The sequence below is a fragment of the Hemicordylus capensis genome, chromosome 6 (assembly GCF_027244095.1).
Source record: "Hemicordylus capensis ecotype Gifberg chromosome 6, rHemCap1.1.pri, whole genome shotgun sequence".
NCBI classification, from domain to species: Eukaryota; Metazoa; Chordata; class Lepidosauria; order Squamata; family Cordylidae; genus Hemicordylus; species Hemicordylus capensis.
The window spans coordinates 10,483,191-10,510,148 of record NC_069662.1 but is presented as its reverse complement, the minus strand read 5'-3'; the positions used below and the strand labels follow the sequence as shown (position 1 = coordinate 10,510,148).

At 43.5% G+C, this 26,958-nt stretch overlaps 1 protein-coding gene across 1 annotated transcript; it reads right to left on the bottom strand.

The window, feature by feature from the left end:
* Positions 1 to 6,999: 6,999 nt before the first annotated feature.
* LOC128330805 (vomeronasal type-2 receptor 26-like) lies at positions 7,000 to 24,568 on the bottom strand. Its single transcript, XM_053264172.1, has 8 exons — positions 24,515 to 24,568; positions 23,223 to 23,357; positions 15,410 to 15,690; positions 12,270 to 12,561; positions 11,012 to 11,890; positions 10,112 to 10,339; positions 8,049 to 8,175; positions 7,000 to 7,925 (listed from the first exon to the last, which is right to left on the bottom strand). The coding sequence occupies exons 1-8, from the start codon at positions 24,566 to 24,568 to the stop codon at positions 7,000 to 7,002; spliced, it is 2,922 nt and encodes a 973-aa protein (XP_053120147.1).
* Positions 24,569 to 26,958: the final 2,390 nt, after the last annotated feature.

Below are 26,958 nucleotides of genomic sequence, written 5' to 3'. Positions count from 1 at the left end.
TTCAAACAAATTACCCAAACATCACTAGATTGGTGTTTTTCAAACCAGCAAAAGGCACCCATCTGTACGGACCTGAATTTTGGGGATATGCTAAAAATATATCAAATATGGAAAATATGCAGAGGCGTAACTATAGGGGGGCAGGGGGGCACGTGCCCCGGGCGCCATCTTTTCGGGTCATGTGGGGGGGCGCCGCCATGACCATTAAAAAAAAAATTTAAATACAAATTTCTCCTGCTCAGTGCAGCAGTGCTGCAGCAGTCAAGGGAGCGCGTCGGCGCCCCCTCCCCCACGAGCGGTCCCTTCCGGCCCCTGCGCCCCCCCATTGCTTTGCTGGTAGCCAGTCAGTGGCCTGGCTTGGCGGCGGGTGCCGCGGAGGGCGGCTTTAATGCTGCTCACTGCGCCTGCCCTTGGCTGAGGCTCACTCGCTCCATCGCTCGCTGAGTCTGGAACAGCCAGAAAGAGGCCCTCTAGTGGCTTGCTAGCCAGAGGGTCTCTAGTCAGTGACGCACGCACGTGCAACTCGGCCGGACACCCGGCACACCCGGACACCCAGCACGGAAGAAAGGATTCGGCAGCGGGCGGGTGGAAGCAGCAGACCAAGTGTCAGGGTGAGAATGAGTTGCAAAAACTACAGAAGCCACATGTGGGGAAAAAAACATATTAAAGAATCAGGCTTTTATTTAGCTGCCCAACTATGGTCTCAGGTGCCTAACAGGTGTTAATGTTTGCATTATACGCTCCTCTCTCCACCCCAAAAGAAAGAAAAACAATCATAAAGATTCTTTGGCACTCAATCTTAAATGCATGCATGTATATGGAACTGAGAGTCAGTTCCCACAGCCTGGGTAGTACAGCAGTGTGAGTTGACTCAAGCAGTGTAACATCGCTGCCTGTGCATTGTTACAAGGTGTTTCAAGAGAGTTTTACCAGGAGTTCTGCTTGCTGGCATGCTCGTTTTTGCACTGTGAAAGCTTGCCTTGTGATCTCAGTTTACGCTGAAGTGCTCCTATAACAGCTCCATCTCAGAAAAACCTGCAGTGTTAGCTTTAACAAGTGCCTGCGGTATCCTGCTAAAGACACAAAGTTTGGCAAGAAAAATGGGGGAGGGGGTTATATGCCAGGACCTTTGGAGATTGTCTCTTGCTTGTGAGGAAAAACCTAAGTATAATCTGGTATGTATCATCATTGCATCATAATTCTGTTTGAGATACAGGCCAACTCCACAGGGTTGTTGCTTGTGAGGAAAAACCTAAGTATAATGTGGTGTGTATCATCATTGCATCATAATTCTGTTGTTTGAGATACAGGCCAACTCCACAGGGTTGTTGCTTGTGAGGAAAAACCTAAGAATAATGTGGTGTGTATCATCATTGCATCATAATTCTGTTGTTTGAGATACAGGCCAACTTCACAGGGTTGTTGCTTGTGAGGAAAAACCTAAGTATGTAGTGCACCACTCTGGGCTACTTGGAGGGAGAGTTCGCATTTTTGGTTATTTATCGCATTTTTGGTTATTTATCGCATTTTTAAATTTTTGGTAATTTTTGTAATTTTTAAATTTTTTATAATAAAAGTTTTCTGAAACATGTGTGTCAGTCAGATGGGGGGTGACGGGGGGCGTGGCAGGGGGGGCACAATTTCAGTGCTTGCCCCGGGCGCCGTTTTCCCTAGTTACGCCTCTGAAAATATACATTATCTGTGGGGGGGGGGAGTCACCAGCACTTTGAATCCTCTTTTTTAAAAACCCAATTTGGAGGCGTGGTTTCCCTAGTTGATGTGTGCAAGATTGCATGGGTTGTGGATACCTTTTATTTTATAAGCAGTGTAACATTCAGGGCTTAGAATGGCAGAATGTTGAAAACACTCCCCATTTTAACTACACTGGCATGACTGTGCCAGTATAATAATTAAATAGATGAATGACATCTGGCAGTCTGCCTTTCCCCCCTTTCCCTAATAGTGGCACACCTTCCATAATAGTGACACCCTCAGAAGTCATTCACACAATCGAAAACTGTGTTCTACCCAGGTTTGGGAGCTGTGTGTACTCCCAATTTTTGATTGTGTGGAAGCAAGGTAGGAGGATAACCTGGGTAGAAGTGATTGTGTGGAAGCAAGGTAGGAGAAAAAGCTACCCAGGTTTTCATTTAGCCTTGCATCCAGACAATCACTTCTACCCAGGTTTTCCTCCTACCTTGATTCCACACAATCAAAAATTGGGAGGCGGGTCTCACAATCCTTGAGACCCGCTTTTTTAGAAACTGTGGGGAGAGTGGGCTAAGCAGATGAGCGGGCAGGGAGCCCTGGGCAGCCGGATCGGCCGCCAACACAGTTGACAGCTCCGTGACGGAGCTGGCGGGGGGTGGGGGAGCGGGGACCACGTGGCCCCCGCAAGCCCCAGTATGCCCTGCGCAAGCGCGCAGGGCATACTGGGGAGACCATACTGGGGAGACCCCCGGAGCCGGGAGGCAGCTTTTCACCTCCCGGCCGGGTGTCTACACATGAGTAGGAGCCCCGCGAAGGTGCACCGCGGCTACTCACAACTGTAAAAAGCAGGTTTGCGGAGCGCTTCTAGAGTGGGTTACCTGCTCTAGAACCACCAGGCTCGCCTATCCTGATTTTTGTTAAACGTGAGAATAGCCCCTGGGTGTACACACTGTTCCCAAACCTGGGTAGAACACAGTTTTCAATTGTGTGAATGACCGCTCAGTGCTATGGAGAAACCATTTGAGAATGGAGTGATAAGGTAAAGAATCATCCTTTACTGTGTCATGGCCAATGTGCCATTAATACTGCAAGAGAACCTCCATTGTCAGTGGCAGTCAAGCCAGATTGAGCAGAAGGTGTGGCCCTTCCATGAGGCAAAGTGAGACCTACCAATGGACACATACACAAATAGCTAGGTGATTTCATAATCTCACTTTCCTTAAGGAAAATAGGCTAAAGCGGGGTGGGGGGGTGGGGAGGTGAGGGAAGAAAGTCCGTATGACTGAAGCATTTTTTGCCCTGCCACAGGTACACATAGGTCTTGAGACACCACTGGAGATTTCCATTTGAATTTTAAAACATTCTGGTTTTGGAAAACGGTCTCAGTTTGGAAATTGTTTCTCATTTGATGACATGATTGTCTATTAGTCCAAACCGTGCAAATCTTTTCTACTTTGAGGTTAGATTGTTTCTTGTTTGAGGTCCCATTCTACTGTGGTCATTTTCTTGCTCTCCAGTAAGACCTGTGTGATTTTTGCTGGCCCGCAGAGAACCAGAAATTACTTCTGCTCTGATGCAATAAACATGATGACGTCTGAAGCGTTGCAGAGAAGATACAACTCTGAAAAGATGATTATCTCCACTGTAATTATTAACCAAGTCCCTGGGCATTTCTAGTGGCCACTAGCAAAACTATGGCCACTTATTGACTTACGGATGTTAGACATATCCAGTGTACCATGCAGAAATGGAGAAAAGACATACAGAGCTTTATCAGTTGGTCCTGTACACTGTACACTCCTGCCTTTCAACTATCAAATGAATAACCATTCAAGTCAAGCTGTGCTACTCAGGGACATTCCAAAGAACATGTGGGGACAGATGAATGTGCTGCTCTTCATAGTATTGCTGACACAGGTAGTGTGCAATGCTCCTGTACAATAAGTACTATCAGCCAGGAGATCACGTCTTTTCTGGCATTATTTCTCAGAGCTACCTGTTTCCTCATCGAGTGACCTTCAAAAAACATCCTTATAATGAACTCCTTGAAGATCTTATGTATTGTCTTAAACGTATTATACATATTCGTCAAGCAGGCTGAACTAATTGGCTTTAACTTTGGTGTGCTAGTAGCATTGTCTCCCTTTTCACTAAGGCAGCCTATCCCTGTTGTTGTTAGGAACACTGGAAGCTGCCATACACCAGGTTGGAGCATTGTTCCATCTAGCTCAGTATTGTTTACACAAACTGGCAGCGGCTTCTCCAAGGTTTCAGGCAGGAATCTCTCTCAGGCCTATCTGGAGATGCCAGGGAAGGAACTTGGAACCTTCTCCTTTTCCCAGAGTGGCTCCATCCCTTGAGTGGAATATCTTACAGTCCTCACACATGTAGTCTCCCATTCAAATGCAAAACCGGATGGGTCCTGCTTAGCAAAGGTGTGTTTGCTACCACAAGACCAACTCTCCTCCCATAGGAGGATCGTTGCTGTTGTTTTCTTCTTTTTCTTAGAAATTCAATTGGCTGCATCAGCCATGAAACTCATTGGGTGACTCTTGGCCAGACATGTATCTCTCAGCCTAACCTACCTCACAGGGTTTTTGTGAGGATAAAAATAATCATGGACACTGCTCTGAGCTCCTCAGAGGAAGAGCAGGATATAAATGTAATCAACCAACCAACCAACCAATCAATCAATCAGTCACAAGCCTTCTCTTTTACAAAGCATTGGCCTTTGCTTAAGAATTTCCTGAAAATATGGCAAATCCTGATCATATGGAAACAACAGCAAATTGCATTCCACAGAATATGAAAAATAGCACATATCCTGTATACTTTGTGCTTTGGGCTACTTGGAAGATATCATCAGACCAATACTGAGAAAGTACTAAGTATGAAGCAGACTTTCCAGAATACTTTTGTTTCCACTAATAGATCTATGTATTAAAATTTCCTTCTCAGAGCTTATAATATTACTAATAAAACAGCTTTCAGTTTGCAAGCGTATTAACAGCTTATGTCAGTGTGACTCTAGTATTTTCCTAGCTCTATGAGGTCCCATGAACCTCGCTGTAATGTATGTTTTACTTTAAATTGAATTGTTGGGAGGTGTGCTCTTCTAGCACACCTGTAGTTCATGAAAGATACTTAAAGAGTTTGCTTTTGGAGAGAGGCAGGATTTAGCATCTTGGGAGGCCTTATGTGGCTGGCCTGTGTTGTTTTCCTCACCTCTCCTTCTTAGTAATGAAACTGTCTTCCAAAAATACAGATTCCTGTGTGTTGGACTCTGTGCTACAACTTAGGGCACAACCCAACATTACACTTGCTATCCAATGGGAGAGTTCTCCTGTGTTTTCTGACACATTTTTTCTGCCGTTTGGGGTTGTTCCTGTAGTCTGGGAGAGGTCTGGAACCTTCCTGTGTGAAAGCCACATATTTTTATCTTTTCTGTTTTGTTCTGGGAGTTTCATTTCAGGCAATTAAAGTTAAGGTGCCTCGAATGCTCACTTACACTCTAAAAAACATGGAAAATCAAATGTTATTATGCCCATCCTAACTTCTGCACCATATAAACTGTAAAGCCTATACAGTTATGGACTTCAGAAATGAGGCCCCATATACACGCTTGGCCTTGGTCATTCAACTCAAGATTGCTGTAGGGAGGGAGGCATCAAAAGGTGAAGTTTCCACAACCATCTCCTAGGGATGACTCTGATTACTTTCTGCCTGATGCATGTATTTGTGGCACTGTGCTCCCCCCATGAATGCCACCTATATAGTAACTGTCCAGCCAGAAATTCAACAGGTCCCCAGTCCAGCCAGTAATTCAACAGGTTCCCAATGCAGCCACATTCAGTTCGTACATGGGAGAGGAGAGCTGGTCTTGTGGTAGCAAGCATGACTTTTCCCCATAGCTAAGCAGGGTCCACCCTGGTTGCATGTGAAAGGGAGACTAGAAGTGTGAGCACTGCAAGATATTCCCCTCAGGGGATGGAGCCACTCTGGGAAGAGCAGAAGGTTTCAAGTTCCCTCCCTGGCATTTCCAAGATAGGTCCCCCTTGTGCACTACCACCAACCCCAAACCGCTCTAAGCCACCCCCTTCCCCGCAACATGAAGCGATACACCTCAATGAACACTTATTGGGAAAGACCTTTAAAACGCATAAACTTCAACAATTCATCAAAAATCAGCCCTTTCCCTCTGCAATTTGGGTGGCAACCTCCAACCATTAGGCACTACCACAACACCCACCTCTTTTGGCCCTGGGACCCAAAATTCAAGCAGACACAATATCGGGCCTTTTCGCATTTAAGTCAATGGGAGGCAAAAAGGTGGGAAATTCAGATAGATGTCAGAACTCAAAATGGAGGAGGAAAAAGAAGCACTTTATTGGCCACACAATGGAGGGCCCAAACTACAAATTATTTGGACCCGAAACGGGAGTAATTCGTTTTGGCTCAATAACATTTCGGGAGGGTAAGAGGGTGATTCGTTTCGGCAACGAATCACCCAAAACGGGCAGTTTCGGGTAAAGATCGTTCTGTACCCGAAACGTTTCGCACATCCCTATCATAGACAACTTTGCTGAGCTGAAAGCATGAAAGAAGCCATTGCATTAATTTCTTCATTGATTCTGTTGTATTAGTTGGTTCTGTAGTGCTGTTATTTACACCTTGTAACTAGTTGGGACAGTTAGCGGAGACATCGGGCCAGGAGAAGGAGAGGAAGACGTGATGGAGGTTGGATTTTAAAATCTAGTCGCCCGGCCCACTCCAATCTTGCTGCGCCCCTGGCCTGAGATAGGAATATCTGACAGTGGGTGAGAACCTGTGAGAGGAATATGTCAATGGTAGGACCTCAGACCTGGAATTGGTAGACCATGTCTACTAATGGACTAGTTCAGACATCACATGGAACTTCAGTTGGAACCAGGCACAGCAACATGTCACTGAGTCTCAGGAATGCACAATTCCTCTCTTATTCCCATGCAAGCATCTATATCCTAGTTACACTAAAATAAGCCAATATGAGGTGTTCCCGAATGAATAATCAATCTTGGCATATTCTAAATAATTTCTTTCAATAATTCAAGATCTTTAACTCACTTCCAATCTTGGGAACAGATCTCTGGTTTATTAAAGAAAGTAGCTGAAATTACTGCCGGTCACTGATCTTAGATATCTCTTGTTGTTCTAGTGCTTCCTCTGTTTTATTACTGTTTTAATCATTCTGTTATAATTATTTTATTTCTAATAGAAGGGATCTTTGAGACCAATGGTGAGATAATTATGTCATACTTGAATGTGTTGGGTTTTTCCCCCCCTTTTCATTTTTAGATGCTCCCTTTTGTTCAAATCAGGTCTCAACACAATGATGTAACATTTCGGGGAAAAGATGCACCCCAGTAACCCAGTACTGGAAGCCAAGATGGAGAAGACCTCCACAACCACCATGTATTTCCCTCTTGTGCTAAGGTAAGTTGGAACAAAGGACAGCCAAACACTGCAAAAGACCAACATGCTGAAGGTGATGAACTTGGCTTCATTAAAACTGTCCGGTAATTTCCTGGCCAGGAAAGCCACCGTGAAGCTGACAATGGCCAGAAATCCCATGTAGCCCAGAACACAGTAAAACATGGTAACTGATCCTTCATTGCATGTCACTATGATTTCTCCAGACAGGGAGTGCATGTCCAGATCTGGGAATGGGGGAGTAGTGCCCAACCAAACAGCACAAATGCCAACTTGAACAAGGGAACAAGAAATGACAGTCCAATAGGCCAATCTTTTCCCTACCCATTTCCGGAAAATGCTGCCTGGCTTGTAAGCCATGAAAGCCACGACCACTGTGATGGTCTTGGCCAAAACAGAAGAAATGGCAATGGAGAAGATGATGCCAAAAGCTGTGTGTCGGAGGAGGCAGGTGATGGGTTTAGGCTTCCCAATGAAGAGCAAGGAGCAGAGGAAGCAAAGGAGGAGAGAAATGAGGAGAAGGTAGGTGAGACTCCGGTTGTTGGCTCTGACTATGGGAGTGTCTTGATGCTTAATGAAGATTCCCAGCATCAGAGCTGTGATTGCAGAAAAGAAAATAGCCACAAAAGCTAAAATGATGCCCAATGGTTCTTGAAAAGAGAGGAAGTTTGGAATCTTCGGAATGCATTGGTATTGTCCTTTGTTCGGAAAGTGGTCCTTCGGGCAGGTCATACAAGAGTCCATGTCTGAAATGAAACACATGGCTGTTTTAAAACAGCATTAATACATCTCAGGAGCTTCAGACACTCAGCCATCTCTCCAACAGCACTGAACAGTGTATTTCTATTTCTTATTAATGTAACTCATACCCTCCTGTTCTGAAATCATCCCTTCTGGACAAGGAACACAATCATAGCAGCAAAATTTCTCCTCTTCCTTCTTCCTGCTGCTGAATCCAGGAGAGCAGATGGCATTACAAAGAGAGAGGGGAGGCAGCTATCATTGAACAATGGAACAAGTTAGGAAATAGTTGTGGGAAATTTCATTATAAAACAATGAAAACAAATGGGTTGACGACATGGGATAATTACACCCATCAGTAGAGATGGATGGATTCCTAGGAATCCATTCTGTATCTCTTTCATAGCTGAGTAGCAGAAAACCTTCCACCCACTGTCCTCCTCCAATTATTTGAGTTGTGGTATATGTTACACGTCACAATATGATCTCCTTGTTCAAGTGGGTCAAAAGCCTGAAGTCTGTCCTCATCTCCCCTTTATATTGTATAGATCTTCATTCACTCAGTTCACAGGGCTAGTTAATATGCTTCTAATTAGTGTAGATAAAAAAAGGTATTGTCTCTTAGTTCAAGCAAGGCAAAAAGCCTGAAGTCTATCATGACCTCCACTTTGTATTTAATGGGTCTTCCTTCCCCTCCACTCACATTGGCCTAGTTCACATGATTCTCATTAGGTAGCAGAGCCATCGGGATCTGTGTTCAGTCCTGTTTTTTAATCACCTGTTTGTAAAAATGATGGGGGATTGGGAGGAAGTGATTGTCTGCTCAGCAGTAGCTTGATCAGAGTACCCCATCCAACCCAGCAGCTGTACCCAGCTCTTTAATGAGGTTGAAAGAGAAACCCTCTAACCGAGTTGCTGGTTGGCAGATGATCACTTCCTCTGTGTCTTACTTTGTTTTTAAATCACAGAGGAGTGGGAAACGGGAGCTTGCACAGCTCCTGAACTTAGGTAGGAGGCATCGGCTAGCCTCATTAGAATAGTGAGAATGGCCCTATTCATACAAGGATTCTCCTCTGTCAACATCTAGGGGTGATATGAGTAGCCCAAAGGGACAGAAAATCCTTTATCTTAGAATTATACCATTCATTTGGGAATGCATGCCTATCTGCACTGTGAATGGGCCAATCTGTCCAATCATGATAATGAACCAGATCCGATCATCTTTGCATCGTGCACACCATGCAGGTGATGGTTGGGATCTAGTCGAACCTTGGTAACCCAGAGAAAAGCCATGACAGCAAAAAGTGGAACTCTATACCAGACATCTCTGACGTCCTGCAAGGACATTCGACTAAAAAGTATGGCTAAGAATGGATTCTTATTTATTTCTTCCTTCCACAGACCCTCTTGACTGCCCTCAGGAATTCAAAGAATAGAACTTTGTTGGGTCTATTATTATTATTTTTTGGTCACAGCTTTCAATTTTGTTTTGATTTTCATTTTAAAATAAATGTGTTTTTGCATGGCTTCTGAGAGCTCTGAGTGAGCAGAAGGCTTTATATTTTTGGTTTGGCCTATTTTGGCAAGTATCATATTAAAGGAACAATGAGGAAGCTGAATGATATTCTATGCTAAGACCAGTTCTTAACAAGAGGACTCCAGTAAGACTGGGTCTTGGAATGCCCATGACTGTCTAGTCCAGGGTTTCATAACCTTGAGTCCCCAGATGTTGTTGGACTACAACTCCCATAATCCCCAGACATGGCCTTTGTGGCTGAGGATGATGGAATTTTAGTCCAACAACATCAGGGGGCCCAAGGTTAAGGAACCCTGGTCTAGTTTCCAGGTGGAGTCTGGGCAGTAAGGAGGGCAGCCAGCTACATGGATGCACACATCTCTTGTGTGAGAGAGAGCCATTTATTGTAGTACATATGGTGTTCAGATCATTGTTTCCATAAAGGAAACATCCCAATTCAGGCTGTTTAGAAATATTGAAAGAGGAAAACCATAGATTTCTTTCCCCTTTATCTATTGTGCCTCCCACTCCGTAGTTTTTTGGATGAGAAGTTCAGCTGGTAAATGATATCCCAAAGAATTTTGTGGGGAAGCATTTCTTTGCTAACCTTACATCCCATGTCCTCCTCTTTTTGCCTATTTCTTCTATGGGGAGAAAGGATGGTTATTTCCCCACCTGTGTGAATGCACTTTGCCACTGGATCTTCTCATCATGAATGGTGAGCATTTTGTCTGGAGGATCCTGAGGATCCAGTTTCCCAATTTTGACTCTGATATAGGAGTTATTTGGGAAAGTGATCAAGTTTGAAATATCAAATCCAGCTGCTATTTCTCCATTTCTGTTAAATATAATTTCTTCTCCAGCAGTATTGTTGAATGAGATCCTCTGAATCAGTGAATGGAGCTAGGTGAAAAGAGGCAGAGATTGAGAGGACCTAAAATGTGTTGAAATATTTCCAGCCAGATTTTCCCAAGAACTTTCCAGAAGGTATTTATGATAATTCCTCTCCATTTAGGAAAGAAACTTCTTATGAATGCAACTATTCAACAATTCAAAGACTGAGATAATGTACAATGTCTTAGCTTAGGTAACATAAAATGATTACTTATGTATTTATTCATTTCTTTATTAACACAGTATAAATATACATCTTCCACAGTTCACCAGCTTTTCCCTGAGATCTCTTTAACGTGCTACTATTAAAAACAACAGGTGCACACCAACGTAATTTGGATGCCTGGACCGCTGAGCCATGAGCCCCTCCCCATGTTTGTGAGCCCCCCTCAAAATAGCTTTGGGGGACCCATCTCTCCAAACCTCCACTATTCCCCCCCCCATTATTACCATCGCTGAGGCGTGGCTGCAGAGGGGGGAGTGGAGCAGTCCTTCTCCCATCTCCCACTCCCCCAGCAGCGGCAACTTAAAAAATATTGATTGAAGAGGAAATATATTGTTGGGTATTTTGGCACAAATATCTGGCAAAGATAAGGAAGAAGAGAAAAGAAAGGACAGAAAAAGTTGGTGTTCATGTTCTGCAGAGATGAAGTGGTCACAGAAACAACTGGAGCACATTACCTGCCAGGCTTCCACAATCAGAGCACCCAATTTTCCTCTGTCCTCCATTTGTCTGGATCTGGGTCTAGATTGGGACATGCTGTGTAAGGCATGTGCAAAAGCATAGACTGCATTATAGATATTGTAGCTGCGACCAGTCATCCTCATTTCAAATAAATGCCCAGGAAGGTCCTCCAGCCTCTCCTCGCCAGTACATGTGCCATCCATGTCTTCTGGCACATTGGAATTTGCCATTGAGCAGTCAAACGCTTGTTCCCAGAATTCCTTGATGAAACCATCTCCTTTTGCCCATAATGGCTTTATCATCTGAAGATATTTTTGGAATCCGGGGAGCTCCTTTGAGTGAAATGAGAAGGAAATAGCACCCTGCAATGTCTGTATATCAAAATCCTTTAAATAGACGGTTAAAGTGAAATCGATTTGGGCTGTTGTAATCCATACCTTTTGGGCACACATCTCCTCCAGAGAGAACGTACCTTCTAGAGGTATCCATTTTTTAACGTGCAACATGACTGCCAACCATATAAATGCACTTTCTCCATAAATGATATTTGCATTGGCTTTACTGTCCATGAAAGCTGGAATAGCAGATATAAAATTATTGAAAAATTCATTAAAACTATCAAAAATGGCCATTTTTTTACCTTTGTCTGTGAAGGCTGAACACATTCCATTTTGGGAAAGTTCTACCTCCAAAGCTTCTGAGAAATGCTGCCCAACATCGCCATCCTGAGTGATGATCCCTACCCATTTCCATCTGAAATGCCTAAGTAACAGGACAATGCCCAGGTACTGAAGGGATTCATCGGGAACCATGTGGTAAAAAGAAGAGAGGTGGACTCCATTACTTGTGGTTGATTCCACTGAGCCGTATGAAATCTAAAAGGAAAAAATACACTGACAATTCTAAGATGGAACAGAAATAGCATCTGAGACATATGTCTGTGTGGCGCAGGCAGAAAGAGATTACTTTTTCTTCGTTTGTATGATTAATCTGGAATGTAGCACTGATGCACCAGGACTTTGTTGGGATGTCAGCAACCGTTGGTCATGAAGACCTTCTATATTCAAACTCATCACCTTTAGCAAGCACTCTCTCTCCATGTATTAAACACAAATGTAGTTCCACATATTCTATGACGATTCTCCCCAACAGTACCTCTCCCTCCTCCAGAAATAGGCATTTGCTAACGGAAAGAAAAGTGACTTGTGGGAAATAGAATAGAAAGTCCTCATGACTCACGAGTTTTAGTCCTACCTGTGGAAGTTTGTAGAGACCTAGGATCTCTGCCATTCGCAAGGAGATATCAGAGTTCAGCCCACCAATGACCCCGATGACATTTTTCTGGATGCCACAGTGGTAGTTGGGTAGAAAGCCACGTGATTTGAAGAGCAAGTCCAGAGTGCTACGATAGGTCATTTGTTCATTCCCATAGCTGTCATAGATGTGGAAGCCCAGCGTGATATTGGGCAAGATACTAGGCGTCTCATTGATCTCATTGATGGCAAATGCCAAAGCCAGGACGTGCTGGTAATGCTTTAGCACTAAACTGTGAATAAAATGAATTGCTGTAGTTTTACAAGAAAATTGTACATGGAGGGAAAGCATTTTGTCATGGTATAGTTGTAATTGTCAAATTGTCACAGTATATGCTACATATGAAATTGTCAGAGTCTTGCCTTCTAAAAGATGCATCCTTTTGACTGGAAGGAGAGAGCCCAATCCAACACCGCCTGTCCTGACAAACTCTCACTGAGAAGGAGTAAAGTGGAACGTAGCTAGCTTAGATCCACTGCTAGCTAGTAAGCCGGGGAAATAATGAGGTAATGTCAACAACAGGCAGCACATGCTGCCAATGGAAGTGATGTCTGAAGCTACCTGAGTCCAGTTTCCATTCTCAATTCCCAAAGTTTGCCAAAGTTTCCCCCCAGATTCTCTGCCCACATGTGCTCTTCTTGTGAATTCGGGTGGAGGGTCTTCGGACCATGTTTGGTTTATTTTGAGTATCTGTTGCAGGAACTGGACTTGGGCAAGAAGCATACACTGTTGTGTACTGACATTGGCTTGAGATTTTCCCCACTTACTGGTATGTGGCAGATTGAGTGAAGCCGCCCTAAATATCTGTTCTTCTGTAGGGAGAATCAACTCAGTCTTCACCTGAAATATCGCTTATAATACATCGTGTCCATTTGTGGAGACATTTATATGGAATAAATATACATTTGTAATGCCACTTTTTCCTCTTTAGCCATGTATCCAGTAACAGGTGGCAACATCCAGACTAGTCAATTATGAGTGAGCATCATTGAAAGCAATAAGCCACATTGGTCAGAACCAAGTGAATTCCTTTAATTTCATTGGGATTTGGACTTCTAAAGCCACAAGAACATTTTCAAGGCTTGTAAACTTTCACTGCCAACTCTGGCTCCAGTTTCTGCTGTATCATGGCTTTCCCAAAATGTAACCATGAACCTATCTGGAGGCAGGGAGAAAGCAGAGACTGCAGTGATGGTTGTACTGTTCCACTCACTGGTTAAGTGCCTCTTCCCACCACAGACTTGACTCCAGAATATTTCTGCTTGTGGAAAACATCTCAAGTGCATGCAGAGTGTCATTTTCTGATGGGAGATGCTAGGACTTCCAGTATTCCCAGCCCCATCTCCAGTGGGAAAGGAAGGTTGACCAGGGCCTGGGCTAACCCAGAGCCATTTTTGCATCTGCATTCCCCCTATCCACTAGTGCATTTCAGGGGTCTTGGACATGGGGAAAGACATGTGGCCTCAAGTACCCTTGTGATAATGCACTAAACATCAGCAATGAGAAGTGGTCAGAAAACCGTGTTGTATGGTATGCTGCCGATTTGGAGATAATAAAAGCAAGAATACTACTAAGATTCAGTACAAAACACAGTGGAGCTACTATGTTGCTGTGTTACTTGAATGCCTCATCAACCACCTCTCCAATGGATCCACATGTGGTGTGTAGTTGTGAGATCCAGTGATTCCACAACCTGATGTGAACTCCAGTTTGTTTTCCGTCGGATCACACAATGCTTTTGCAAATTGAGTTCTCCCCACCACTTTCAAGTCCTGTGTACCCCTGCCAATAGACAACCATATTGTAGTGACAAATACCTACAGGTGAAACTTGGAAAATTAGAATATCGTGCAAAAGTCCATTAATTCCAGTAATGCAAATTAAAAGGTGAAACTGATATATGAGACAGACGCATTACATGCAAGGCGAGATAAGTCAAGCCTTAATTTGTTATAATTGTGATGATCATGGTGTACAGCTCATGAAAACCCCAAATCCACAATCCCAGAAAATTAGAATATTACATGGAACCAAGAAGACAAGGATTGAAGAAAAGAACAATATCGGACCTCCGAAAAGTATACAGTATTCTGTGCTTGATTGGCCAGCAAACCCGCCTGACCTGACCCCATAGAGAATCTATGGGGCATTGCCAAGAGAAGGATGAGAGACATGAGACCAAACAATGCAGAACTGCTGAAGGCCGCTAATGAAGCATCCGGGTCTTCCACAATACCTCATCAGTGCCACAGGCTGATAGCATCCATGCCACACCGCATTGAGGCAGTAATTGCTGCAAAAGGGGCCCAAACCAAGTACTGAATACATATGCATGCTTATACTTTTCAGAGGTCCGATATTGTTCTATTCTTCAATCCTTGTCTTCTTGGTTCCATGTAATATTCTAATTTTCTGAGATTGTGGATTTGGGGTTTTCATGAGCTGTACGCCATGATCATCACAATTATAACAAATAAAGGCTTGACTTATCTCGCTTTGCATGTAATGCGTCTATCTCATATATCAGTTTCACCTTTTAATTTGCATTACTGAAATTAATGGACTTTGGCACGATATTCTAATTTTCCGAGTTTCACCTGTATGTGTGCCCAAGTTGATGTGATTCAATTAACCTACCATCACCACTCCCTTTTAAAACAGAAATTAAATATTTAACTTAAATATTTTCCATTTGAATAGAAATTTTCAAAACAGAGTGGATTTTAAAAGTCCTATTGCCAGCTTGAGGATACTTAATGTTAATGATGTCTGTGGATTGTATTTTTAAAATATTCAGTGCCTATTGACCTTTCATTCATATTTTTATAGGCACCATTATTTCTTCCTTTTTTCATAATATTATGAATGTAAGGCAAAAAAAAATCTGTACAGCATTATTGCTTATTTCCGAACACAGCACATTAAGTATTCAGTTTGTTCAACTTGCATTGACTAACAGCCATTCTTTCTTTCTTTTTCCTTAAAAAGCTGCCTCTTTTTTCTTAGCAGATTGAAGCCATGCAAATATAACAGTATAAGAAGAACATTGTTCACTGAACACAAGAACAATAAAACTTTACCCTGGAAAAATATTTGTCTCCCGAGAAGGGTGTTCTTTGAATTGTAATGTGGGTATTATGTAGTGAATAAGAGTTACAATTTCACCAATGAGAATTTCTCCAGGCTTGTACCATTCATGAGGAATATCCACAGGATCCGTTCCAGTGCACTTAATTGTCTGCACTTTGTTCACCACATGGACGAGTGGCAGCAGAAGAAATATGATTGTCCGTCCTTTGCCTACCTTGCCAAGGTGGTTCAGCCCTATCAGGGACATCAGCATCCTAATTGAAAAATTTGCCTGGAATGCAAAATGCTTTGTGTCTTACAGTCTGTCTACATTGTCAGCATTAGCATCAGCTTGCTTTCAAGGAGCTGTATTCAGTGGGAGTGGATTCTGCCAACACCTTTCTCAAAGGAACATCTGGTTGAGTTCTCCGCAACTACACTATCATTGTGATGAAAGCAAGCCTTGAATGCCTATCAAGAGAGATTCCTTTAAGGAATGATCTATGCAATAGCAGGGGGAAGCTGTGCAAAATGAAAGACAAAATCTATCCTCTCTTTAAGCCCTAATTTTGGGCTCCTAATGAGTGGGATTATAGGGTTTATATAACCATTTTTGACATGCATATAGATTTCCCTTGTTGCATTTTGGAAGTCACTGGGGCTTCTGCCCCAGGTGAAATAATTCTGCAGGTGAAATAATTAGATGTTTTGCTAATTATAGGAGTGATAATCACTTCTGCAAGCATGTCAAGTTCCCGTGGTTACCTAATTGGTTGCAGAAGCACTGAAGTAAATGTTTTATTTATCCTGCTCTGTCATCCAGCTGCTCCTTAGCTGACGCAACTGGGGTCAGAGTTCAAAGCAGGTGACCCTACAGTGACTGCCTAGGGTGGTATCAAGGAATTCCACAGAGAAATAATAAATAAAGAAGATGAATCCCTGTCCCCAAAGGGCTCACAATCTAAAAGAAACATAAGATAGACACTAGCAACAGTCACTGGAGGTACTGTGCTGGGGGTGGATAGGGCCAGTTACTCCCCCACTGCTAAATAAAGAGAATCACCACGTCAAAAGGTGCCTCTTTGCCAACCCATTATCTTGGTTACTGATTAGTGAGGTTGGTGAGATTAGTGAAGTTTGTGAGGTTGGTACCTGGTTAGTGAGGTTCAGCAAACTGTTCTGTGCAATAAATCCCACTTCTGCATCTTGCTCTCTCCACCTGGTGCCAAGTTACAACATCTCCATTCTGGGCTGAATCCCAATAGGAGGAATAGGAAAAGACCCAAAATCTACTGTGGAAGTTTGGTACACTGATGCCAGGCTTACTGAAGCTGACATGTTGTGGTTACTGCTGTTGTGATGCTTTTGGCTTTGTTCTGCAGGCTAAAATCCCTGCTTCTGCAGAGTCAGAAGCTTCTCAATGCTTTACCTATTCCAAACACTGAGGTCTGCCACGGTGGAAGGGGCTCGTTTCATCTGCCCTAGTATGAGAGCACAAAACTATACATTGCCTCAGATTAGTTTTAAGACGTCATCATCATCTAGGGACACAAAACTGAAGCTAACATAAGGAAACAGGGTGTCCTCCCCGATTCCAATGAGCCTTAAATGGGCATGGGATTGATACCACCCCACCATACGGATTCCATTCGTTAGTTAGTTGTTTATTTACGATCTTAGATCAAACATCAATAGACACAGAATATACACAGTAAAGAGAGAAAACAAAAACGGAAACAAAATCTAAAATGTCATCAAATACATAAAATCAGGAACCTTTGACTGTAACCGATTGCTGTGCTCTATCTTCTCTTAGTTTGGCCAATGTGTGACAGAATTTAGCAACTGCCAGGGATATTGTTGGGTCCCTATCTTCTAATAAACATGTAAGAATCGTCTCCATTGAGTGGCTTTTGAGATCTTTCAGTTACTGAGATAAAAATACATCTCTTTCATCTGTATAAAGTGGAAAATGTAACAGTTAATGCATCAATGTTTCGGGAGCAGATCTGCAGGGGCATAGTCTCTCCTCATAGGGTTTTCTCTCAAATTTCCCTGCTAACATCGCTGAGGGTAAAGCATTCAAGCGAGCTCTTGTAAATGCCCAGTGAAGCTTGGGTGAATAGATTGTGTAGAAATAAGAGGCTATGTGACCCAATCTTTCTTGGTGCCTTGGAATTGTAGCGGCCTATTTATAGAGGCCCTTTCCTCCTGGAAATTTATGTCCCTAAGCCTTTGTTTAACTAGGGATCTTGCTGTTGACTCGCCCTGTTCTAACAATTGTGCTGGGCAGAAGCCCATCTTCCAGAGTCTTTCCTCAACTGTCATACACCAACGGGGTTGTGGGGTAGCGGCAAGGAGATGAGGTATAAGTCCTACCGGGTAAAGATAAGTCTTGATCAAATACAGGATAATAAGAAGCCAGGCCCTGGTTTCCAATTTCCATAGCCCAGTCTCCAGCCGTATTATGGAGTTAGGGACGCATTTTGGTACCCCCAACAGTGATTTGAGAAAGCCCGATTGGACTTTTTCTAAGGCTTGTAAGTCTTTTGGCAGACTAACCTGAATCCCATATAGCAGCTGAGGTATCACTTTAGCCTGAAAGGCTTTATTTGCTGCCGGAATGTAGCCACCACCTTGTGCCCAGAAAAATTTCCTAATTGCCATGGAAGATCGAGTGGCATTCAATTTAGCGGCACTGGTGTGCATAGACGTACTGCCATTAAACTGAAACACCACCCCCAGGTATCTGTAAGACTTCACCTGCTCTACTCTAGCACCACCTATGGAACATCTAAAAACCTGTTGCTTCTTTGCAAATCTCACAATTTTAGTTTTGGTGTAGTTGATTTTCAAAAATTCCTCATTGCAGAGCAGACTCAAGCATTCTAATGCTCTTTTTAGACCAACTCTGGTCTGTGACAATAAGGCTGTGTCATCTGCATACATGAGGATAGGTAAGCACCTGTCCCCTATCTTTGGCGCATGAGTTTCAACTTGCCGTAGGAAGGTGATTAGACTGTTTACATAGAAATTGAAAAGAGCTGGGGCTAGTATGCATCCCTGCCGGACCCGCCAGGATTCCATTCATTTATGGGGTGGTTTTTCTCCTAATTGACTTATAATGGGAATGGAATAGAAACGATCGCCCCATGGAGAGTCCATTCATTTTGGATTAGCTTTTTCTGCTGACTCCTATTTTTGTTAATATCGTAAATTTCATAACTGACGAGGGGCCACACCTGTGGACATATCATTTACCAAACTACAGGTAAGACTTTGATAATAAGAGCATAGTTGGGAGTGCAGTGCTTTGCTTGTTTACATACCTTTATACAGCTGAGGGTGGAAAAGCACCCACAAATCCAGAATACCGTATTACCTCAGAGGTTCTTGTTTTCAACCTGGTTTGACCCAATGAAACAGACCTCCAGCCGGTTCAACAAAACCTGTTTCCAGACAGGTGGTTTGGCTCGAATTCCAACTAAATTGCCAAATCTAGTTCCATGCACATCACTAGTTAGTTTCCAAGGCACAGTCCCTTCCGGGAACCCATGCTAAGCAAGGCAAGAAATAAACTTTAAAAAATATGATGGTGCTGTGATGCAAAAACTTCCTGTCTGCTGACCTTGGGAAGCAAGATGGAGGACTACAGCAAAGACGGAAACGCCAGCAAGTTGTGCAACAATGATTATAGCCATGGAGCAACTCTCAGGACTGTTTCAGGTGAATCAAACTTATCATCTGTGTTTGGCTTGGATGGACAGAAGACATTGTTGTTGTGTGTACCCAGGAAGTCTGTGTCCATGACTGCTGACAAAAAATCAAGGAAATGATGTGACAACTGTGGGTGATTGACTTGTAGAATGCACTTGATGAGCTCCGAGATTGCCTTTAGGTCACACACTGCATGTCATCTCAGCTGAAATGCTGAGAACGGAGCTGTTGAATGTATGTATCCTCATTAGTGTGGAGTCTGAAATGTTCATTTTTCTTTTGTTCACATTCTCAGTGAGTCGTGCATGGCACAGGGCACCATGCTTGTTATGTGGCGGTCACTGTGGCACACCCCTGGAGTGAAATGTTAAATTACTGTTTGTTCTGTGGCCTTAAATATATGGGGGCGTCCAATGTAACCAATGGGACTATTTGGGAGCAGGGACTCCTTATCGTGTGTACCAAAAATCATGACTCCAGATGAGGATTAATAATGCAGTGGCTGTAATCCTGAGTAACACTGCACTTCTGCAGGCATAACTCAAAGGCGCTGGAGGGCCAGAACCCACCACACTTTGGTGTGCAAGGGATGAGGTCAATTTTTAGAACATTATTACATTAAAATTAAAAATATTAATGAAAGCAATTATCAGTTGCTTATGGATCTATTCCCCATCAAGGGACCCATCATTTTAACCAAGGAGAGTGGCCAGAAAATAGGCCCTGTCCCTGCTCAGTCACAGGGCCCCTGGAGTGCAATGCCAAGTCCCCTCCTCTCCATAAATCACGGTCATTTCCAGACTGCGATCCTGAGCATGCTTATGTAGGAGTAAGCCTCACTGGGTACTGGTCTGCCCTGATTTGCATTTGAATGGGAGACGACATATGTGAGCACTGTCAGATACTCCCCTTAGGGGGAATTCAAAGTGCTGTTCTTAACTGTAAAGCCCTAAAGGGCTTGGATTACCTGAGAGAGCGCCTTGCCCGATATGTCCCAACCTGTACCTTAAGGAGAGGAGAGCTGGTCTTGTGGTAGCAAGCATGACTTGTCCCCTTAGCTAAGCAGGGTCCACCCTGGTTGCGTATGAAAGGGAGACTAGAAGTGTGAGCACTGGAAGATATTCCCTGTAGGGGATGGAGCCACTCTGGGAAGAGCAGAAGGTTCCAATTTCCCTTCCTGGTGGAATCTCCAAGATAGGACTGAGAGAGATTCCTGCTTGCAACCTTGGAGAATCCGCTGCCACTCTTTGAAGACAATACTGAGCTAGATGGACCAAGGGTCTGACTCAGTATATGTCAGCCTCCTGTGTTAAGATCTTCTTTGGAGGCCCTCCTATGGGTGCCCCTGCCAAATGAGGTGATGCGGGTGGCTACCAGAGAGAGGGCCTTTACAATGGTTGCACCCCATTTATGGAATAGCCTCCCCACTGAGGTCTGCCTGGCTTCATCACTCTGTTCTTTTAGATACAAGGTAAAGACCTTTTAATTCACACAGGCCTATTCAATTCAGGTTTTAAATTAGGGTTTTCAGATTTGTTCTGATTTTTAACTAGTTTTAAAATTAGTTTTTAACCTGCTTTGTCTTGTATTTTTTACTTTCTTTTCACCTTTTTGTCTGTTATGGTTTAATGTTATGTGTTTTTATGGTATGCTTTAATCCTCTGTTGTGAGCCACTCAGAGAACAATTTGTTATGAGGTGCCTAACAAATAACGTTTATTAGTATTATTTATTTACACAGTCAGACAGGTGTTATGGACTGGTTTCTTTTATCCAGACATCGAGTCCTTCCCAAGGACCTGGGATGCCAGAATTTTATCATCAATATTCTTGCTGTTGTTATAGATATCATCGCAGAATATAGGCTGTTCCCAGTAAAGTTGCTTTTTGTAATTGGCTGATGGTGATTTCTGGGCCCCTATGGTGTTGAGGTGCTCTTCAAGGTCTTTTGGAACTGCACCCAGGGCGCCAATTACCACTGGGCTTATTTGGGTCTTTTTCTGCCACAGCCTTTCAATTTCAATTTATAGATCTTTGTATTTGGTGATTTCTTCTATTTCTTTTTCTTCTATTCTGCTATCCCCTGGTATTGCTATGTCGATTATTTTAACTTGTTTTTCTTTCTTCTCGACTACAGTTATAGCTGGTGTATTGTGTGGCAGATGTTTGTCTGTTTGTAGTCGGAAGTCCCATAATATTTTTACATCTTCATTTTCTACCAGTTTTTCAATTTTATGGTCCCACCAATTTTTGGCTACAGGTAGCTTGTATTTTTTGCAGATGTTCCAGTGTATCATCCTTGCTACCTTGTCATGCCTTTTTTTGTAGTCAGTCTGTGCGATCTTTTTACAACAGCTGATCATGTGGTCCACTGTTTCATCTGCTTCTTTACAAAGGAGGCACTTGCTGTTTGTTGTTGATTTTTTTGACTTTTGCTCTTATTGCATTTGTTCTTAGTGCCTGTTCTTGTGCAGCCAGTATTAAACCCTCTGTTTCTTTCTTCAAGTTGCCATTCTTAAGCCATTGCCAGGTCTTGGTGATGTTTGAGTTTCCACTTATATTCTGCAAATATTGACCATGCAGTGGCTTATTTTTCCATTTTTCTGCTTGGTATTATTATTATTATTATTATTATTATTATTATTATTATTATTATTACTATTAAACTTATATACTCCCCAAACCTTTGTCTCTGGGTGGTTAACATAAAACAATTAAAACATATAATATAAAAGTTAAAACAAATCAACAGTTTAAAATCAACCCTAAAATTAAAACAGACAATTTAATAAAGCTGAGAAAGCTTGGGTGAAAAGATGGGTTTTCAGGGGTTTTTTTGGATTTTTTTAAATTGTCAGAGATGGGGAGGATTGTATCTCAGCAGGGATCACATTCCACAATCTCTATGGACAGCGACCGAGAAGGCCCGTCTCTGTGTAGCCACCAAACATGTTGGTGGTAACTGGAGACGGACCTCCTCAGATGACCTCAATGGGCGGTGGGGCTCATAGTGACGAAGACGTTCTCTTAAATACCCAGGGCCTAAGCCACTTAAGGCTTAGCACTTTGTATTTTGTCCGGAAAACTATTGGCAGCCAGGGTAGCTCCATCAGTAAAGGAATAATATGGTCTCTCCAAGATGACCCAGAGACCAACCTGGCTGCCGCATTCTGAGCCAACTGAAGTTTCCAGACTATGTACTAAGGCAGCCCTACATAGAGCGCATTACAGAAGTCAAGTCTGGATGTGACCAGCGGATGTACTACAATTCTGAGGTAGTTGGTTACTGTTGGTTAGCTGTTGATGTATGCTGAAAGCAGCAGCAGAAAACTTGGCAGTGTCAAAAGAAAAAGTCAAGCTTTGATCAGAAAGGAGGTCAGACATAAACGTCTACTGATCTACCCAGATATTGCTTTTAAAATGGTGACAACTTTTCTCTTATGTCCTGGTAAAAAGAAAAATGGAGACGTATGTGATTCACTTGATAAGGGACACTTTAAACGGCCAGAGATGTACTTAAGTTTAAAACTCTAGAGGCTCCATCCATCTAGTATCTTAAATTCCAGAGATAAAGGCAAGGCATATTAGATAGGAAGGGAAAGGAAAGTTATATGTGAGTGTCATAATGGACATTTTCTGATTGTTAAATCCCCCCCCCCCTTGAATATAGGGACAAGCACCACCCCTTTCAGTGTGTAGTGCCTACTGCCATTCTGGTTATAGTAGGAGAAAGGTGGAAGGGAAACCATTTTGCTGCTATGATTGTATTCCATGCCCAGAAGGGAAGATTTCAAACCAAACTGGTAAGATATGTGTTTATATGGAGCTGTTCAAAGACCTTGCGTGTGATGCAACAGGCACACACAGGTGTATCAACATTTGTGGCTCCCTTACTGCACAGTGAGCTGATGATCCAAGCGAAAAGCACGCTTATGGCTTCTGAGCCACTCTACATCCTGCCGGTGCTGGAGGGTAGAGCTATCCCATGCCAATGGAGCTGTGTGTGGTTGTTGAACATGGACATGACTCCCATTGGGAATGATGGGAATGGTGCTGCAAATGCAATGACTGGGCACACAACTAGAGGAGAGGGGACTTGTGTTTGCACCTCTTCCTGGTGGCCCTTGCACGTGCCAGCCACACCATCTGAGTGGGATGTCACCAGCACCCGTGGCCCTTCTTCATTCATTTTCCCAGCTAGCTTTGTTGCCAGCCAGGTGTTTTCTTCATTCTCTCCCTCACTCTGAGCAAGTAAACCCACAAAGAAAAAATTACAGAGGGGTGTGGGGAGAGCAAGGAAGCTCTCAGGAACCTCTCTCTTTGAACCCATCTGCCCCTGGCAATGACACCCCCTTAATTGCCATGGAGACGCCCACCTTTGCAATCAGTGAGGGTGGGGTTTAGAGTGGCTCGGAAGAAGCAAATATGCCTTTTACTTGGATTGGCAACCCTTGCTGCATGGTTTGTGGGCCACTGATTTGCCTCATGTTGAAAAGCTAGTCATAGCTAAGTGCTGGAGAAGGTGGTCGTTGACAAGATGATAAACTCTGACATAACCACAGCTGTGTATATTCTTTCTATTTAGCACCACAGTTGATTACAACAGGCAAGAAAGAGGATCGTGATACTCAGCCAAGGTTGAGGTTGTGATATCTGAAGCACAAAGACCCATCAGTGATTGGGATAAATATCCCTTGTCCCCACAAGGCCCCAGCCATGGCCACTGTGGCACCTGACACCCTGTAGCTGCTGCCTCCTACCAACCAGAAGCTGGAGGTGCTGGTGGGCAGGCAGCAGAGGAACGGGCAGCAGCAGCAGAGGACGACGATGGTGGGCAGGTGGGCAGTGGAGGAGGAGAAGGAGGTGGCAGGTGGATGATGGATGGATGTGGAGGTGGCAGGCAGCTGGCAATGGCAGGAATAGCTGGCCAGAGCGATGATGGAGGAGGCGAACGAGCAAGATGACAATGCTTCAGGGACAGCATTGCTCATGTTCCAAGGACACTTTGGAACACTGGTAGCTCTGTCCCTGCCTCTGAGCACAACAGACACAAATGGGAAAGGAAGGAGGCAAACTTTTCACATGTTGAACTAGCAGTCCTGATTCAGGGCTCTGTAATATTGAGCATGATGACAGTAATATACTGGGTATACAAAACCATCCTTTGTTTTGTTTCACAGATATGGATGTATGTTTCCCATGTGCAGAAGATCATTATCCAAATGAGAAGCAAGATCTATGTGTCCCCAAAGGAATTAGCTTCTTATCTTATGAAGAGCCTTTAGGGATGAGTTTGGCCCTTTTTGCCCTTTCCTTTTCTTTCATCACAGTTTTGGTGCTTGGAATCTTTGTTAAGCACAAGGACACTCCCATAGTCAAAGCCAACAACCGGAAACTCACCTTCACTCTTCTCACCTTCCTCCTGCTCTCCTTCCTTTCTACTTTGCTGTTCATCGGTCACCCTGAGAAGGTGACATGCCTCCTTCAACAAACCACTTTTAGCATCATCTTCTCAGTGGCAGTTTCTTGCATATTGGCTAAAACCATCACTGTGGTTCTAGCCTTCGTGGCTACCAAGCCGGGGTCCAGCATGAGGAAATGGGTGGGGAAACAACTGACGTACTCTATTGTTCTTGCCGGCTTCCTTATCCAAGTCGCCATTTGTACTGTGTGGCTGGCAACCATTCCTCCATTCCCAGACTTTGATCCATGGTCACTGACTGAAGAGATTGTACTGAAGTGCAATGAAGGCTCAACTGTCATGCTTTACTGTGTTTCGGGCTTTATGGGCTTGCTGGCCATAGTCAGCTTCATGGTGGCTTTTCAAGCCAGGAAGTTACCCAACAGTTTTAATGAAGCCAAATTTATCACCTTCAGCATGCTGGTCTTTTGCAGTGTTTGGCTATCCTTTGTCCCCACTAACCTGAGTACCAAGGGGAAATACATGGTGGCTGTGGAGATCTTCTCCATCTTGGCCTCCAGTGCTGGGTTACTGGGCTGCATATTTTCCACCAAATGCTATATACTTGTTCTGAGGCCAGAGTTGAACAGCAAGGAGCAACTGATAAGAAAAAAGAACTAATTAGAAAAAAACTTTATAGTCTGGTGAAGTAGAGGTTGACTTTTGTAATCCCATTCTTCAACATACAGAAAAAATGAATTACTGCTTCATCAACATAATCTTCATCAGTCTCCCCTTTCCTCTAAAGCCAAATTGTGACCCTGATAATATGTCCATGAGGATTTCACAGTAGGGGTGTGTGAACCTGTTTGGAAGCGAACCGATTCAACTTCGAGCCGGTTTAGTTCAACAGTTTGAGGTCAAGCTGAACCACCCCTGGTTCAGCTGAACCCTGAACTGAACCTCCCCCGGCCGTTCGGGGGTTCGCAGACCATATACCTAATGAAATAAATACATACATGTACCACCACCCCTGCCACCTCAGAGAAGCCTCCTGGAGGGGTCAAGTTCTTGTTTTTAAAAAGTTGTTTACTATTTGGTCTGCAGACACACACACACACACACACACACACAGAGACCGGACTTGGGGGTTCAAGAGGGTACCGGACCAAACTGGCCCATTCTGGTTCAGTTCCAGTTTGGACTCTAACCTGACCAGGCCAGCTGGTTCCAGGCACACCCCTGTTACACAGCCCTCGGGGACATTTCTTTTGGAGTCACAGTCAACTTTAGAGGGGGCAAAAATCACCTTTCCCACAGCATGTGCTATGTGTTAGCTACACATGCATTTTCTTAGTGTGGATGTCAGTCATTGTAAAAAGTTGTATACTTCAGTTTTCTTGAGGAAATCCCATTGAAATGAAAAGGAGAAGTTCAGCATGTCAATAGAAGGGGCCTATAATCTTTAGCAAGATTGGAGGAAGCCCTTTTCTGAAGGGCTGCAAGGAAGGAAAAAAGAGAGAGACCACATTCTTGCTTAGGTTCTCTGCTGGCCCTGATTCCTATGTGTATTATTTATTGTTTGTTTGTTTGTGTCTTTGTTTGTTCGATTTCTATACTGCCCTTCCAAAAATGGCACAGGGCAGTTTACACAGAGAAATAACAAACAAATAAGATGGATCCCTGTCCCCAAAGGGCTCACAATCTAAAAGAAACATAAGACAGACACCAGCAACAGTCACTGGAGGTACTGTGCTGGGGGTGGATAGGGCCAGTTGCTCTCCCCCTACTAAATAAAGAGAAGCACCACATTAAAAGGTGCCTCTTTGCCAAGTTAGCAGGGGCTAGAAGGAAGCTCCAGTGGAATGATTTGGTTTACTTTCTAGTAATTTATTCCAAGCTTTGTTGAGGGTCTTTGCTTGGTGGAGGTGGAAGAAAGGGGGCAGAGGGAGAAAACAAAAGCCCATGAAAAGAAAGAGAGGGGGGAAGGAGTGCCAGGGGGCTCATATACTGTTCTTATCAGGCACCTATGTTCAGATCCATGAAGTCACTCCCTAGAAATTATCAGGACTTGCACCTCCCAGCGTTGACTTCTGTTTTCTCAGTGGGCAGACCCAGTTATGTCCTTTGTTAACGTTCCCTTAGTTATTTTCCCTGTTATTATGGGAATTTCAAACAAATTACCCAAACATCACTAGATTGGTGTTTTTCAAACCAGCAAAAGGCACCCATCTGTACGGACCTGAATTTTGGGGATATGCTAAAAATATATCAAATATTGAAAATATGCAGAGGCGTAACTATAGGGAGGCAGGGGGGCATGTGCCCCGGGCGCCATCTTTTCGGGTCATGTGGGGGGGTGCCGCCATGACCAATTTTAAAAAAAATTTAAATGCAAATTTCTCCTGCTCAGTGCAGCAGCGCTGCAGCAGTCAAGGGAGCG

What these genes read in the sequence shown, in the direction of transcription:
- LOC128330805 (XM_053264172.1), bottom strand. Translation starts at nt 24,568, where the DNA reads ATGAACAGCAAAGTAGAAAGGAAGGAGAGCAGGAGGAAGGTGAGAAGA. An exon ending in GCAAGGGCCACCAGGAAGAG is followed by an intron (nt 15,691 to 23,222) that starts GTGCAAACACAA and finishes TTTGCATTCCAG; the next exon opens with GCAAATTTTTCAATTAGGAT. An exon ending in GGCAAAGTGCATTCACACAG is followed by an intron (nt 8,176 to 10,111) that starts GTGGGGAAATAA and finishes GTTCAATGATAG; the next exon opens with CTGCCTCCCCTCTCTCTTTG.